Source organism: Lampris incognitus, chromosome 10 (genome assembly GCF_029633865.1).
Source record: "Lampris incognitus isolate fLamInc1 chromosome 10, fLamInc1.hap2, whole genome shotgun sequence".
NCBI lineage: Eukaryota > Metazoa > Chordata > Actinopteri > Lampriformes > Lampridae > Lampris > Lampris incognitus.
Window position 1 is genome coordinate 53,579,756 of NC_079220.1, and position 17,500 is coordinate 53,597,255.

General features: G+C 52.9%; 1 protein-coding gene across 5 annotated transcripts in view; it reads right to left on the minus strand.

Annotated features, from left to right (window-relative positions):
• arhgap17b (Rho GTPase activating protein 17b) overlaps positions 1 to 8,374 on the minus strand; it is a 44,236-nt gene extending 35,862 nt beyond the window's left edge. For all 5 annotated transcript variants that reach the window (XM_056288209.1, XM_056288206.1, XM_056288207.1 and 2 more), the window contains exon 1: positions 7,905 to 8,374. In XM_056288209.1, the coding sequence (XP_056144184.1) occupies positions 7,905 to 7,957 (53 nt within the window). In that variant the 5' untranslated portion in view covers positions 7,958 to 8,374. The remainder of the gene's footprint in view (positions 1 to 7,904) is intronic.
• Between the last annotated feature and the right edge of the window lie 9,126 nt (positions 8,375 to 17,500).

Consider the following 17,500-nt stretch of genomic DNA (forward strand, 5'->3'; position numbering starts at 1 on the left):
GTCTGATGAAGCCCAACACTGTCTGGAGCTGCAGATCCCCATCCGTGCTCTGTTTTATCTCCTGCATCCTTTGAGGTGTGGCAGGCACCTGGCACACGATGGCATCAATGTGCGCTGCAACATCATCATGAGAAGCACCATCTCCGTAGCGCTGCTCTGGGCCTCTGGAGAGTGCATCAGCCACAGCTAAAGTTTTGCCTGGTGCGTATTCAGCCACTGCATTGAAACGCATCAGCCTCATTAACAGTCTCTGGCACCTAATGGGCACATTATCCAAGTCTTTGCTGTTCATGAGAGGCACTAGTGGTTTATGATCGGTGACAAGTCTGAAATTGTCAAGCCCAAACAAGTACTTCTCGAACCTTTCACATGCCCAGACGCTGGCTAAGCACTCTTTCTCGATCTGTGCGTACCTTGTCTCTGCGTCACTCAGCCGTCGGGAGCAGTAGGCCACGGGCTTCCAGTGTTCCCCGTGCTGCTGGAGCAGAACGCCTCCCAGCCCGTAGCTGCTGGCATCTGCTGACACCACCGTAGCCTTAGTGACGTCATAAAAGGTGAGTACCGGGGCGGTGGCGAGTGCTGCTTTAAGGTCTTGGAATGCTGTGTTCTGTGCAGGTCCCCACAGCCACTCTGTCGTTGCTTTAAGCAGTCCATAAAGCGGCTGACCTACAGTGGACAGCTCTGGGACGTATTTTGCCAAATAGTTCACCATCCCGAGGAACCTCTTGAGCTCCGTCACGTTCTGGGGCTGAGGAAAGTTCTCTATTCCGGCCACTTTGTCCGGGTCAGGTCTGATGCCTGCCTCGTTGATGATATGACCAAGGAAGCGGACTTGTTTCTGTTTGAACTTGCATTTCGCTTGGTTCAGTTTGAGACCTGCTGTTTCAATGACCCCCAGCGCCTCTGCTAGGCGCTGGTCATGGATTTCCTCAGTCTCTCCATGTATAAGGATGTCATCCATGTACACCTCTGTGCCCTCTAGCCCGGTCAGAGTTTCCGCCATCTTTCTCTGGAAAATCTCTGGAGCACTCGTTATACCAAATGGAAGGCGGCAGAAAGCATACCTCCCAAATGGGGTGATGAAAGTGGTGAGCCCCCTGCTGTCTTCATGCAAGGGGATCTGGTAAAACCCACTTGCTGCATCCAACGTTGTGAAGAACTTTGACCCTGCGAGCCTTGGCATTATTTCCTCCATAGTGGGCAGCACGTATTTCTCACGTTTCACCGCTCGATTCAGCCTCCTGAGGTCAGCGCAGCAGCGAACCTCTTTCTTGTTCGGTTTCAGCACCGGCACCATAGCGGCGCACCATTCTGTGGGCTGAGTCACTTTTTCAATAATGCCCTCATTTTCCATGCGCTGCAGTTCTTTCTTAACCAGTGGTACAAGTGGCAGCGGTATCCGTCTGGCTGTATGCACCGCGTATGGCTGGGCACCCTCCACCAGAGCTATTTTCACTGGGTCTGTTTTCAGCAGTCCACTTGAACCGAAAACTACACTGACCTCATTCATCCGCTTCACTAGACCCATCTCCACTGCCTCTGGACGACTCAGCAGACAACTGCCTCTCCCCTTGATCACATACACTGGAAAGGAGTATTGTTTCTCCTTGTAGTTGGTTGTGGCTTGAAACTGTCCTATGCAGCTGATGTTTCCACCTGGGCTTATGAAGCATGTGTCAGGAGGTCCCAGTTTTATGTTTGGCTTCAGCTTTTTAAATGTCCCTTGGTTGATAACAGTAGCGTCAGCCCCCGTGTCAATTTTAAAGGTTATTGGTACATCACTTATTGTTAAACTAACAGTCCAATCTTCCTGACTGCTCTCTTTGCCAACTTCTCCCAGAAAGTACAGCTGTTTAACCTCTTCAGTGACTTCTCTCACCGCTTTAGAGTGACATACACGCTCCCAATGTCCCTTTTTATGACACTTGTTGCACTTACTGTTCGTTGCAGGACACTTCCGCTCATCGGTGTGCTGCGTCTTGCCGCACCTCCCGCATTCATCTACTTTGTTGGTTGCCGGACTGCCGCCACCATGACGCTGTCCGCCCTTTTTGTTTTGGCGTTCGTCCCGCCATCGGACAACATTGACGTTAGCCAGCAGGGCCTCTGGTTGGTTAGCTTGGAGGCTGAGCTGCTTTGTTATTGCCTCCGCCTGGCGCACTTGTTCAATGACTTTCACCAGAGTAAGGTCCGCTGTGAGCTGGAACTGACGGGAGAGCACCTTATCTTTTATGCCCACTACCAGACGATCTCTGATATGTTCATCCCTCTTGTCCCCAAACTCACAGTGTTCAGACAGCTCATACAATGTCCGGATGTACATCTCCGCTGTCTCTCCTGGCTGCTGGCTACGTTGATAGAAGCACGCCCTCTCATGTATGATGTTACGGCGGGGAATAAAGTAGTCGTCGAACTTTTTCAGTACGATATCATAGTCCACTTTATCACCCTCCGCCGCGAAGTCAAACGAGCTGAATATCTTTTCAGCCTCGCTGCCCATTGCATAAATCAGCGAACTCACTTGAATCTCCTCGTCGTCTTTATCCAGCTTTGTCGCGAGCCTGAAGCGCGAAAACCGTTGTTTCCACTCCGGCCATTCAACGGGGCAGTCAAACTTGAATTCACTCGGCGGATTAAACTTCGGCATGACCGCTCGTGTTCCGATACACAGACTATTCTGACACCATGTAATGTCCGTAGACGCCTTGTCTTACTGACATAAGAATAATTCAAGAACGAGCCGACTTCGTAGGTTCTTAACTGTGTAGCTTTTACTAGCGTTCATCCGAGTTACAACCTTCATAACATGCGCTTCTCACTTCCTGTATACGTCACACGCCCTGCACGTACACCCGTGAGTAGGTCAAGTTAAACACGTGACCTTTCATTCATTACAACGCCGGTGCTTTTTCTGCCATTTGGCAGCTGCGAAAACTACCAACCCAGCCCGAGGAGGACACATCAAACATCCCCGTGTCCGGTTTTCATCCCATTTCATCCCAGTGCTTACAATATGATAGGATAGGATCTATCATATTATCCAGTATATATGATACATAAATGTATATATATCATATATAGATGTCCATCCATCCATCCGTTATCCCAACCGCTTAGCCTGCTCTCAGGGCCGCGGGGATGCTGGAGCCTATCCCAGCAGTCACTGGGTGGCAGGCGGGGAGACACCCTGGACAGGCCGCCAGGCCATCACACAGGGTCCACACACACACACACACACACACACACTCATACCTGGGAATGATTTAGTACGGCCGAGTCACCTGACCTACATGTCTTTTGGCTGTGGGAGGGAACCGGAGGCCCTGGAGGAAACCCACACAGACACGGGGAGAACACACAAACTCCACACAGAGGACGACCCGGGACGGCCCCCGAGGTCGGACTACCCCGGGGCTCGAACCCAGGACCTTCTTGCTGTGAGGTGACCGCGCTAACCACTGCACCACCGTGCCTCCCATATAGAAATATACGTATTATTATTAATAATTATTAATTAATTTTTGATTATTATATTATTAATGGTTTATATATATATAAAACATATATACATAATTATATATATGTAATTACATATATATATAATGACTTGAATCGTTGGATCTTATATATACACACACACACACACACACATAATTTAATAAGCTAATAATTAAGTTATTTAATCACATTGGCAGCTGATGAGTGCATGGCGCACAAAACAAGCTTGTAGTGAAATGCATTAAAGTTTTTTCCTACATCTTTATATATAATATATATATATATATATATATAGCGTTTTTTTCCTGAAACCGTCAATGGTGTTGTTATAAGTGCTCAACTAATGAGGAGTGGAATATATATATATGTGTGTGTGTGTGTGTTTGTGTGTGTGTGCGCGCATGTGTGTTTGTGTGTGTGTGTGATATAGATACATATATGTGTGTGTGTGATATATATGTGTAATATATATGTGTATATATATATGTGTGTGTGTGATATATATAGATATATATGTGTGTGATATATATGTGTAATATATGTGCGTGTCTGTGTGTGTGACATAGATATATATGTGTGTCTGTGTGATATATATATATATCTCTGTGTGTGATATACATGTGTGATATATGTGTATATATATGTGTGTGATATATATGTGTAATATATGTATACGTGTGATATATATATGATATATGTGTAATATATATGTATGTATATGTGATATATATGTGTAATATATGTATATATATGCGTGTGTGATATATATGTGTAATATATATGTATGTATATGTGATATATATGTGTAATATATATGTATATATATGCGTGTGTGATATATATGCGTAATATATATGTGTGTGATATATATGTGTAATATATATGTATATATATGCGTGTGTGATATATATGTGTAATATATATGTATGTATATGTGATATATATGTGTAATATATATGTATATATATGCGTGTGTGATATATATGCGTAATATATATGTGTGTGTGATATATATGTGTAATATATATGTATGTGTGTGTGTGATATATATGTGTAATATATATGTATATGTGTGTGTGTGTGTGTGTGTGTGTGTGTGTGTGTGTGTGTGTGTGTGTGTGTGTGTATACATATATGTGATCCAATACTACAGGTTTGGAACTGAGATCCAACCCAGTCAGAACAAACCGTACCCTGTCGGGCTGTTTTTTTGGGGGGGGGGCGGGTAAACACACAACTGTACAACATCTGGAGAGAAACGTCCTTCTCACGAACGCTCGGATGTGGGGCGCCGCCCTCACACACTGGATGTCATGAAAACAGAGCGACATCGGTTGTGTCCGTCTCCACACAGGCCTCGGAGCGGCGCGCTGCAGGACGAAACCTGATCAGCGGTCCCCGTTCCTCTCCCACTGCTGAGCTGGCGGGAACAGCGGGTGAGGTCATCCCTCACCCTTTCAATATGTAAACACACACACACACACACACACACACACACACACACACACACACACACACACACACACACACACACACACACACACACACACACACACACACACACACACGGCTCCCGGGAGACCCTTTCCGTACCTTTAACCACACAGCGCGCCAACAATGCGGGCCTCAATCTCACAGGGATCAATTAAGTCTCTCCCGCACCAGTTAGTACCTAAATGTGCTGCAACGCCCTGCAAGTCCTACACTTACCTCACCAATAACCTGCCGTCGCCATGCTGTCGAGAGGAGAACACACGTGGCCGTGGCCCTCGGGGCCCTCGCACGTGCACACATCCACCCGGCGTGCAGAGGCCGGAGCCGAGATTTAAGATCGTCACGGAAAACGCGAGAAATCCGTTCGCGTTAAAGCTATGATGCAAACCCCCCCCCCCAGGGTCCAGCCGCGGATCCTGGGGGGGGGGGGCCCGCACACAGGATGCCGGGGACCTCGGTGCAACGGCGCTACCCTGGTTGGAGGTAAACGCCGCAGGGACCATTTTAGATCCCTATCAATATTGAATAAGCATTGATTTAAGCGAGGCGGCGGCGCTGAGCCAGCGGCCATTGTTCTGAGAACAGGCTCCCCTCCAGGGTGCGCACCGAAACCCGGGGGGGGGGAGGGATCCAAATCAAACAAGCCGCAGAGCTTGGGCAGGACCGCAGCCGTTCACCTTCATGAGCGGGAACACAATCGTCCGTACCAGTGGACACGCACGCCGTGCACACGCCTGAGAAACCGCCGCCCTCGACTCGACAGGCGGCGGGGAGTCGTGCGTGAGTTTCGCACTATGGAAGATGAGCGGCGCTTCAGTACGTGTGGTTTCACACCAACTCGCTGCTTTCTGCCGCAGGGTTTTGAAAGCAGATGAACGACGCCACACACTGCTCGTGGTGGCCGGTTAGTTTCTTGCCCGGTGCGGGATTCGATACGGGGTGTACTGCGTCACAAGGCGACGTCACTAACCGCTCGGCTAAAGGCTCGGACCCATTAGCTAGGGGGCTAACGTGTCTTATTAGTAGTTTACAGTCGTCACCCTCTCCCGGAAGTGCGCCCTCGCCCTTTGTTATTCCCGCGCTCCGAAGAGACTTCTGAGGATCTGCGCACTTCCGGATCCCACCGCTGCCACCAATGTAACCGGTTATTTTCTTGCCCGGTGCGGGATTCGATACGGGGTGTGCTGCGCCACAAGGCGACATCGCTAACCGCTCGGCTAGAGGGTCGGACCCGTTAGCTAGGGGGCTAAACTGGATTTATTATCCATTTTTAGTTGCACCGGGGCGGCTGTGTTACGTATCCAGCTCACCGTTTTATCTCTGTCAACAATCATGGAAACGCTTACTCCACCAAACTCCCCCCGCCCGGCCTTTCCTGAGCCAGATAGATAACCACATCATCAAATGCTGGGGCAGAGGGGGGACGATGGGGTCCGAGTGGGTGGGGTGGGGTGGGGGGTCAATTGGCAGATTTGTTGGGATTGTGACTCGGATAAAAGTCGTGCCGTGTCAGCAATCTTTCCCCAGAACGCCATCTGAGCCGCACCTCCCCGCCAGTGGAAGCGTGTTCTTCGGGGCAGAGTGAAGGACTTCTGGCCAAGTCCGAAGCCAAAACGCTGCACATAACACGTGACATGGCTGGCTAAATCGCGGTATGACCATTTTTTTGGGGGGGGGCAGTAGGGCCCCGTGGGCATTACCGTACCCGTGAGCTGCAGAAGCTGAGAGAAAGAGCGGCTCGTTGGCTTATCTGTCAAAAATACAAACTTTACCGGTCATTGAAACCAACGTCCTCCTCTTAAAGAGCCCAGCCAACAGTTTGGTAAGCCCCCCCACTCCCCCCTTTGTTTCAGTCCTGCGGCGCTGCAGGCAGGACCAGAGGAATTCGGGGCCGTCGAGCTGCCTGCCCGCTCCCAGGTTGCTCAACTCGGAGGAATTCCCGGCCTGTCACTTGGCACCGCCCGCCTGAGGCACGGAGCGAGCTGTTGTGCAGCAGCGCTGCAAAGACAAACCCGCAACACAACAAGTCCGCGGCACGCTCTTCTCACGCCGCTTCAGCCGGGGGGGGGGTAGTTCTGATGAGACCCCTTCGGTTGTTGACAGAGGACACCGGTGGTGGGAGTCTGAGAAAAGCCCCAGTCCACACTGGGACAGGGGCTCGGACCCAGGACCCGGGGGGGGCTATAATTATGAGGGTTAATTTGAGTTTTTAAAGCATGAGGACATTTTTTTTGCAAAGCGAGGACATTTGTCCTCATCCTTATGTTTTTCAAGGGGGCTATATTTTATGGTTAGGACCTGGGTTAAGAGTTCGGGTCAAAGGTCAATTAGGATTGGATTAAGGTAGGGCGTTTAGCTCTGATGGTTAAGATTACGGTTAAGTGCTGGGGGATGAATAAAGTCGGTGAGGGGGTCCTGTGCGTATGCGTGCGTGTGCTTGCGTGTGCGTGTGTGTCTTCCTTCCCTTCAGCGTGTGTGTAGCCTTTACAGTTTCAACAAGGAGTTGTGGTCAGTTGTGTGGCGTTACTCTTTGCACTCCTCCATTTAGGAAAGATGGCGCAAGAGGTTCCGTTCTGTTACTTTCTATTTGCTCTGTTGCCTCCACGCGCCGCTGACGACGCCGCGTAACAGGTAATGGTAAAATACGTGTCCCTTTCCCTTTCGTCACCCCACCCCCACCCACCCACGGGCGGGAGCGCGGGCGGGTCTGCAAAGATTAGTGAAGGAGTGGTCTCTGGAGATGACTTAGACTAGACTAGACTAGACTAGTCCAGCACGGCCGAACCGCGAGTAAAGCGCCGTGGAAGGGTAAAGTTGACCCGCGTGACGTCATCAAGGGAAAAGCGGCGACGCGAAAGAAAAGTTTGGGGCCAACTTTCCTTCGCCGCTGCGCTTCGCTGCGCTGCGCTTACCTTCCGACTGTCTGGTTGGCGAGTTGTCGCATGCGGTTAAACTGCTTCTTCATCGTGCCTCCGTGTCCGGCTTTTCCCCCCGACGAGCCCCGAAAACGCGAAGCGAGACTTAGCGGCACCTCCTCTCGCCCATCCCCGCGGCAGCCATTGCTGTGCGCGGCAGAAAAGGGCAGCGCTCCTCCGGCGGAGCCGTCAGTCAGCCGCGGCGAGCGGGGGTCGGTCGTGGGTCGTTCTTCTGGGAGCGCCTGTTTGAACCCGGTGACATTACGCGACGCCCTCGGACCCCGTCAAGCCGAGGAGAGGATCATGTGGGACGAGCCGGGTCCGGGGTTCCGGTCCCGCTCATCGCCGCTGGCGCCCTGTGTGAACCGGTTCTGCGTGGAGTCGGTGTGCGTAGGAAGAAGGAAGTGCCGCTTACTTCCCTTACAGCAGACTGACGGCATGGCCCAGCGGTGACATGTGATACCTCCTCCCAGCTCTCACCCGACTCCGCTCGCTCACTGGCCTGGCCCACTGGCACGCACGCGCACACGCACGCACACATGCGCACACATGCACACGCACATACACACACACACATATCAATACCAGCCTGTTTCATGCCATAAGCAATGATCAGCTGTCAATAAAGCTAGCTACTATATATGTATATATGTACTACTAGTACTACTAGTACTACTGTGTACTGTGTATACGTATATATATATGTACATATATACATGTATATATGTACATATATATACATATAGGTACATGTATGTATATACTACTACTACTAGTTCTGCTAGTACTACTTGTACTACTGTGTACTGTATTTAAATGTGTACATATATGTATATATGTACTACTAATACTACTAGTATATATATATGTAGATACATGTATATATATATATATATATATATATACTTTACATAAGCATATGCTGTACATACATATATAAACCTTTACTGTAAATATATTTACTTACTCACTTACTGACTTACTCTCTCACTCACTCTCACTCACTCTCACTCACTCTCTCTCACTCACTCTCTCTCTACCACTCACTCTCTCTCTACCACTCACTCTCACTCGATCTCACTCACTCACTCTCTCTCTCCCACTCACTCTCACTCACTCACTCTCTCTCTCCCACTCACTCTCACTCACTCACTCTCTCTCCCACTCACTCTCTCTCTCCCACTCACTCTCACTCACTCACTCACCTCACTCACTCACTCACTCACTCACTCACTCACTCACTCACTCACTCACTCACTCACTCACTCACTCACTCACTCTCACTCACTCACTCACTCTCTCTCTCTCCCACTCACTCACTCACTCACTCACTCACTCACTCACTCACTCACTCACTCACTCACTCACTCTCACTCACTCACTCACTCTCTCTCTCTCTCTCCCACTCACTCTCACTCACTCACTCTCACTCACTCACTCACTCTCACCCCCACTCACTCACTCACTCACTCACTCACTCACTCACTCACTCACTCACTCACTCACTCACTCACTCACTCACTCACTCACTGTTAGTGTGGACATCAAAATCCCCACGAGTGCAGCAGAAATCAGATTATAATGGTTAGAAGTGTACGTGTACTAAACCAGCTTTTCCCTGTAAAGCTGCAGAAGTAAAAGATAGATGAGCTACTTCCGAACGGGGGGGGGGGTCTGGGCGTGCTAGAGAGACGGGGTCCACATATCGTCACCTCCTCCCCCATGACAACCTTTCCAGAGCAATACTGACTGGACGAGCAACCAGAACGGTAGGTCTCAGACTCACGGCGATATTGGGGGCACGAGGAGGAGGAGGAGGAGGTTTGGTCCACTTCTGATCCTCGGCGGTTCGCTCACAGGCCACATAAATGCTGCACTTTATCATTTGCTGCTGCAGTGAGCCGGCCCTGAGTGAGCGGGTCGATGAAACATGTCCCATCTTAGATGAAATGCTGAATCTATTTCTTTCTAACGCCCCCCCCACCCCACCCCCCCGCTCTGTTTGTTTGTGTGGTAGGGTCCATTTCAGGTCCCTGGAGACGGGAGCTTGGAGGTAGATGACGCTGATCAGGGCGTGATGGGAGACCAGGGCACACTTTCTGTGTTCTGCTGCTACCTTGTGGTTACTGCTCTGCCATGACACACACACACACGCACACACACGCACACACACGCACGTACCCCGGGCAACAGTCCTTCACCGTTAAGACCACTCGAGCTCTCCCGTTGCAGCAAACGACGGGGGCAGTGTGTGGGTGGAGCTGCGGCGGGGGTCAAACAGCAACTTCAGGCTCAGTATACTGCAGGATACTCCGGTAGATACTGCAATAGCGCCCCATGCTGGTAGCGCAGCTGACATGTTGGCAGCTTTTGAGGGCGCGCTAGGGATAAGCCTCGCGTGCTGCTGAGGTCTACTGCACCGCTTAGAGGTGCAGAATAAAAATGGGGTGATTCGTGCAACTTTGCACGTTTTTTTTGCAGAACGCAGGTGTCGTTGGTGAGCACGTAAAAGGGTAGGTGCACGGAATGAGAAAGAATGATTGATAGGCGGGGGGGGGGGTGAGGTATTAAGAGAGAGGGTGAGAGAACTGGGCAGTGTTCAGCGTTTCCTGAAGAACTTGCCGCCGCCATTTTCAAGTGACAGAGAAGGGACGCGCAGCAAAGAACAGGCTGCGCACTGTTCCTGCAAGGATCGGCTTTGTGGGATGTGACGAGGATCCAACAGCCGTATGTTTTTCTCTCCTGGAAGGCTGGCCCATTTCAATTTGGCGTGATATAAAAAAAACATTCCTCGAGATTTATTTGTGAGTGGCAGGAGCTGCCCCTTGGGGCCTGGGCCTGGTCGGAGAGTGCATGAGGTTCAGGCTCATTTCCGTTTCAGACCGGCCCAACGTGTTCTCTTATCTGATGTACACCATCAAGTCCGGTGATCCAGACTTTGCCGAGGCGGTCTGTGGCGAGCCACCTGTCCGTCTGACACGTGGCATCATCACTGTTTGTTGAACCAACTTGTGCTTAATGAACACAACCTTGGTGAAGCCTCCCTAATACTGCGCTGCACCCCCTCCCCCTTTTGCCCTCAGAGCGTCAACAGGGCATGACCCCCAACAAGGCACTGGAAGGGTTTCGCGGGGATGCGGTCTTGTGTTGACTGACGTTTGGGTGGAGTCGGCTGGTTGCGGAGCTGATGGGGCTCGGATCGCTTTGGACAGCCGTGTGGCTTGAGAGCTGTCTGGTCAGTGTCATCTCCGTGGCACGTGCTCTGTATGATCTCGGGCTTGTGGCGTGCTGCGTTATTCATTTACAAACGGATACGCCATGAAAGTGTGTGAGATTTCTTGGCTTCTGTAGTAAAGGGGGGGGGGGGCGGGGGGGTCAACTCCCTCCATCACAGCAGCTTGCCATGTGATGCCTAATGAGGCTGTCCTCGAGGCAGCAACCAGGAGTCACTGGATTAGACGACGCGTCTCTTCGGTTCCCCGCCATCATCAAGTGTTTCTTCTCTAAACGTCTTCATATGATGATGAGGATGAGGATGATGATGATGATTTATTTCCAACATGTAAATAAGCAGGATATGACATTGTAGAGCCGAAGTAACGGAGAAGACCGTAGGTTCACACTTTAGCCGTGTAGGCAACTTTCTTTAATCCACGGTAAATCAGCGAGACAAACAAAACCCACAGCTCGACTCAGCGGAGGTGGCAAGAATAACCAGAAAACTGGCTGGACAACCATAACTTAACCCTGCGTTAACCTGCCAGGGCAACCATGACTTAACCCTTAGTTCCTGGGTTGAATTCTGTCCCCAATACGTGTCCACCACATGAGCCCCCCCAGAATTCGCCCTAGTAATCGAAGTCAGGCAGGCACGGGGGGACGATAGACCGTCCGCGGCGGCTCCGGGTAACAGGGGCCGGAGTGTCTGTGGGAGGCATTGACGCGGGCCTGTGGAGGTCGGCCTGAGGAGCAGAAGAGGCAGCTCGGGCCTCCACGGGGGGAGGAGGCGGAGCCGGGGGACGACCGCGACGAGGAGGTTGGGCTAACTCCAACGGCTGCGTCAAGTCCAGGTGTGCGGGTTTAACTCGGTCCACTGAAACATGCTCGGCCGTGCCCCCAAAATCCACCACCAGGTGCTTAGTTCCCCGTTCCAGGACGCGGAAGGGGCCGTCATAAGGGGGTTGCAGAGGGGGGCGGTGTGCGTCGTGACGGATGAACACGTAGTCCGCTGACTGCAGACCTGGGGGCACCTGGGACACCGGCGCGCCGTGTTGGGCGGTAGGGACGGGTGTGAAAGCTCTGACCCCGTCCAGCAAGGAGGCTCGTTGGTCCACAGCTGACCAGGGACGCGTTGCATTGGGCATGAAATCGCCTGGGACTCGCAGCGGCGTGCCGTACACCAGCTCCGCAGAGGAGGCTTGTAGGTCTTCCTTCGGGGCGGTCCGCAGGCCCAGCATGACCCATGGGAGCTTGTCGACCCAGTTGCAGTCCTTGAGAGTAGCCCGAAGCGCAGCCTTCATGGACCGGTGGAAGCGCTCACATAGGCCGTTCGCCTGAGGGTGGTAGGCGGTAGTGCGATGAAGCTTGACGCCCAGAGCCTCACCCACAGCATTCCATAGCTCTGAGGTAAACTGTGGCCCGCGGTCAGATGAAAGGTCGGAAGGCGTACCGAAACGTGAGACCCACGACCCAATAAAAGCCCGGGCCACATCAGCAGACGTCGTGGATGCCAGGGGAACAGCTTCAGGCCAGCGCGTAGTCCTGTCCACCACAGTGAAGAGGTAGGTGAACCCATGGGAGGGGGGTAGGGGACCAACCAGGTCGACATGGACATGGTCAAATCGTCTCTCCGGCACTGCGAAGCGTTCCAGGGGCGCCTTAATGTGGCGGTGTATCTTAGCCCGCTGACAGGCAACACACGAGTCGGCCCACGCTTTCACGTCTCTCTTAAGTCCCTCCCACACAAACTTAGCAGAGGTCAGGCGCACGGATGGCTTACCGCCTGGATGAGAGAGGCCGTGCACAGCTTCAAATACGGGGCGTCTCCAGCTGTGCGGGACGATGGGCCTGGGCTGTCCTGTGGAGACGTCACACAGGAGGGTGACACCTGTGTCGCTGAAAGGAACGTCCTGCAGGCGGAGCCCCGTGTCGGAGGCCCGGAGACGGAGGATGCTCGGGTCCGTGGCCTGGTCAGCAGCCATCTGTGCATAGTCAAGGCCTAGGTGGACCGCTCCAATCACTGCCCTAGAGAGGCAGTCAGCTACCTGGTTAGACTTACCAACAACGTGCTGGATGTCGGTAGTGAATTCCGAAATGTAGGAGAGTTGTCGCTGCTGGCGAGCGGACCATGGCTCGGCCGTCTTGGACATGGCAAACGTGAGGGGCTTGTGGTCCACGTACGCAGTAAACTCGCGGCCCTCTAGCAGGAAACGGAAATGCCGGACGGCGAGCCAGAGACCGAGGAGTTCCCTGTCAAAAGTACTATACTTGCGCCCTCGGGGTGTAAGCTGGCGACTGAAAAAGGCCAAAGGCTGCCAAGCCCCCCCCCACCCACTGTTCGTGAACCGCACCAACAGCATAGTCCGATGCATCCGTGGTTATGGAAATAGGCGCTGTAGGTGAAGGATGCGCTAGCAGGGTAGCCTGGGAGAGCGCAGCTTTAGTCTCGGTGAACGCACGGTCCCGCTCTGCTGTCCAGTCGACCGCCTGGTTGGGGGACATGCCTTTCAGCGCCTCGTACAGTGGCCGGATGATAAAGGCGGCTCGAGGAATGAAGCGGTGGTAGAATGTCACCATCCCGATGAACTCCCTGAGCGCACGAGCTGTTTGGGGGCGCGGAAAGGCCGCCACCGCTTCCACCTTTGAGGGCAGGGGGACTGCCCCGTCCCCAGTGATGCGGTGCCCGAGGAAATCAATGGCTGTCAGCCCGAACCGGCACTTCGCCGGGTTGACGATCAGCCCATGCTGGCTGAGGCGTGTGAAGAGGGCATGAAGATGGGACAGGTGTTCTTCCTCGGAGGCGCTGGCGATGAGTATGTCGTCCAAATAGACGAAGATGAAAGGAAGGCCACGGAGCACTGAATCCATCAGCCGCTGAAAGGACTGGGCCGCGTTTTTGAGTCCAAATGGCATTCGTAGGAATTCAAATAGGCCGAATGGGGTTGTCACCGCTGTCTTGGGGATGTCCGAGGGGTGCACGGGAACTTGATGATAACCACGGACCAGGTCGACTTTTGAGAAGACGCATTTGCCAGACAGGTTTGCAGAAAAGTCCTGGATATGCGGGACAGGATAGCGGTCAGGCGTGGTGGCGTCATTTAGTCGGCGGTAGTCCCCGCATGGGCGCCAACCTCCATCAGGCTTAGCGACGATGTGGAGTGGGGACGCCCACGGGCTGTCAGAGCGGCGGATGATCCCCATGCGTTCCAGGTGCTCGAACTCAGACTTGGCATGGCGAGTTTGGCGGGGTCGAGACGCCTGGCTCTGGCGTAGACCGGGGGCCCCTTCGTAGCAATGTGATGCTCCACCCCATGCTTAGCGGTGGGTGCAGAGAAGGTAGGCTGGGTGAGGTCAGGGAACTCAGCGAGGAGGCGGGTGAACTTGTCTGCCTCTGAGAGAGAGTTGGCTAGACCTGCATAGGCCGCTTCCCTCCGCGTACATGCGAAGGAGGAGAAGGTTAAGGCATCGACCAGACGGCTGTTCTGAATGTCCACTAGCAAACCGTAAGCGCACAAAAAATCAGCTCCGAGGAGGGGAAGCGTTACATTGGCCATGACGAACTCCCACGTGAAACGTTGTCCACCAAAACACAGTTCTACAGACCGCACGCCGTAGGTGTGGATAGGGCTGCCGTCAGCCGTCGCCAACTGGGGGCCCCGCTCCCCGCCCATGATGTCGACGTCAGTAGCAGGGAGCACGCTTCTCTGTGCGCCCGTGTCACAAAGAAATCGCCGACCGGAGATGGTGTCGAGGATGAAGAGTAGCCTGCTCGTATCGCCAACACTCATGGCCACTACTGAGTGTTGGCCCTCTCGTTTCCCGTCGGCCTGTAGTTGCAGGGGGAACGGCACCGTTTAGCTTTCGCACCAAATCGAGCGTGGTACATACAGAGTCCAGAGGGCTTGTAGCGGTCTGATGCTGTGGCGCCACCGTCGGGCCACGCCCGCGATGTCGGCGGGGGGCCAGTGAAGGTAGGAGCCAGCACCCCGGCATGGGAGGAACGTTGTGTAGCGACGAAGAATCGGTCAGCCTCCTTTGCCAGCTCACGGGGATCAGTGATGGTGGAGTTAGCGAGCGCAGTCTGGACGTGGGGCGGCATGTTGCGCAGAAACAGCTCCATAAACAGGAAACATGGCTTTTCTTGACCCAGTAGGTTTAACATCCTGCTCATTAGCTCCGATGGTTTGCCATCTCCCAAGCCCTGAATTGCGAAGAGGCGACGTGCTCTCTCCGTTGTTGACAGTTCAAAAGTTTCAAGGAGGAGATGTTTAAGTGCGGCGTATTTACCATCGGCCGGTGGGTTGGTTATGAAACCGCTTATCCTGGAAGCCGTAGCGCCCCCCAGCGCTGCCACTACGTAGTAGCACCTGGTCTCGTCTGCTGTTATGTCTCTGAGCGCGAACTGTGCCTCAGCCTGCGCGAACCATGTAGCCGCGGAAGACTCCCAAAACTCCGGCAGTTTAATTGCAACGGCGTTCGTAGCCATAATGTGTGTGGTTTCAGAAAACTTATCCGAAAACCGACGTCGGGGTCACCAGTGTAGAGCCGAAGGAACGGAGAAGACCGTAGGTTCACACTTTAGCCGTGTAGGCAACTTTCTTTAATCCACGGTAAATCAGAGAGCAACCAAACCACAGCTCGACTGAGCGGAGGTGGCAAGAATAACCAGAAAACTGGCTGGACAACCATAACTTAACCCTGCGTTAACCTGCCAGGGCAACCATGACGTAACCCTTAGTTCCTGGGTTGAATTCTGTCCCCAATACGTGTCCACCACAACATACAGATAAGCCATTGCCAATGATCTGAAGTGACCCACAAATCCACACATCAAACTCAGCGAGCACCTCTCCGTATGCATCGGATCATCCGGTACATGTTGGAAAAGGAGTAGCAGGAAGTACACACTTCTTTTTCCCTCACCTACCCTCCATCCATCCATTATCCCAACCGCTTACCCTGCTCTCAGGGTCACGGGGGTTGCTGGAGCCTATCCCAGCAGGCATTGGGTGGCAGGCGGGGAGACACCCTGGACAGGCCGCCAGTCCATCACACAGGGCCCCCACCCCACACACACTAATAGGGACAATTTAGCACAGCCGATCCACCTGACCTACATGTCTTTGAGCTCCCGGAGGAAACCCACACAGACACGGGGAGAACATGCAAACTCCACACAGAGGACGACCCGGGACGACCCCCAAGGTTGGGCAACCCCGGGGCTCGAACCCAGGGCCCTCTTGCTGTGAGGCGACCGCGCTAACCGCAGCACCGCCGCGTCCCTTCTCACCTCCTCCCAAGTTACCTCAGCTACTATACAACACAAACTCAATTCCCACAGGAGTTCAGATTCGGCGCAAGTTGTGCGGCACGATACAAACTCAACCGCTGCACACAATGAGAGAAACAACACACACGGCAGGACCACCCGAGATAGGGGAAGCACATCCTAGCGTACATCATGTGGCAAGAACGAACAGGTTTCCGTGCTACGCGCCACCCAAATAGCCACTCGGTGTCGTCGAAAGGAAAATGAAGAGGGGGGGGGGGGGAGAAGTAACACAACGTGATTAGAGATAAGCACAACTTAACGAGCGCCTCTTGGTCAGGCCTCTATCTCTGGATAATCAGTCCTTTGTACGTCTTGTTGCACTGCGTAGTGTCTGTACGTTGTGCCATGCTCACACTGTTCTGCACTTCTACCCCACAGACTGAAATGCCCCGTGCTCTTCAAAGTTGGACCAACGCATCATTTCCTCTCCCCTCTCAAATTATCTCCCCCCCCTCCCCTCCCCTCCCTCCCTCCCTAGCTGAGAATGTTTTCTGTGTATCACTGGGCAGTAGATTGTTTCTCGCTTTGAACATTATTTGCGTTGTGTTAAATTCAGACCCGTGGCCTCCTCTTTACGTGTGTATGGACACGCTTCTGCGAGTCACTTATACGTGTTCATTGACACGTATCTCACAGATGCCGCTAGGGGCGCCCTGTAGCCTACTAGGTCTGTCATGACCGCGGTCATGACGCAATAGAATGTCAAAAATGTTGAACAAAGATGGCGGAGCGAATGTTCCTGACTGCTGTCTTTGCCAGCTTCTCCCAGAAAGTACAGCTGTTTAACCTCTTCAGTGACGTCTCTCACCGCTGTAGAGTGACATATACGCTCCCAGTGTCCCTTTTTATGACACTTGTTGCACTTCCTGTTCATTGCAGGACACTTCCGCTCATCGGTGTGCTGCGTCTTGCCGCACCTCCCGCATTCATCTACTGTGTTGGTTGCAGGACTGCTGCCACCATGACGCTGTCCGCCCTTTTTCTTGCGCCCCCAGTGGCCAGAAGACGGGATTGCGGCCCCAGTGGCAACTAATACGTGTCC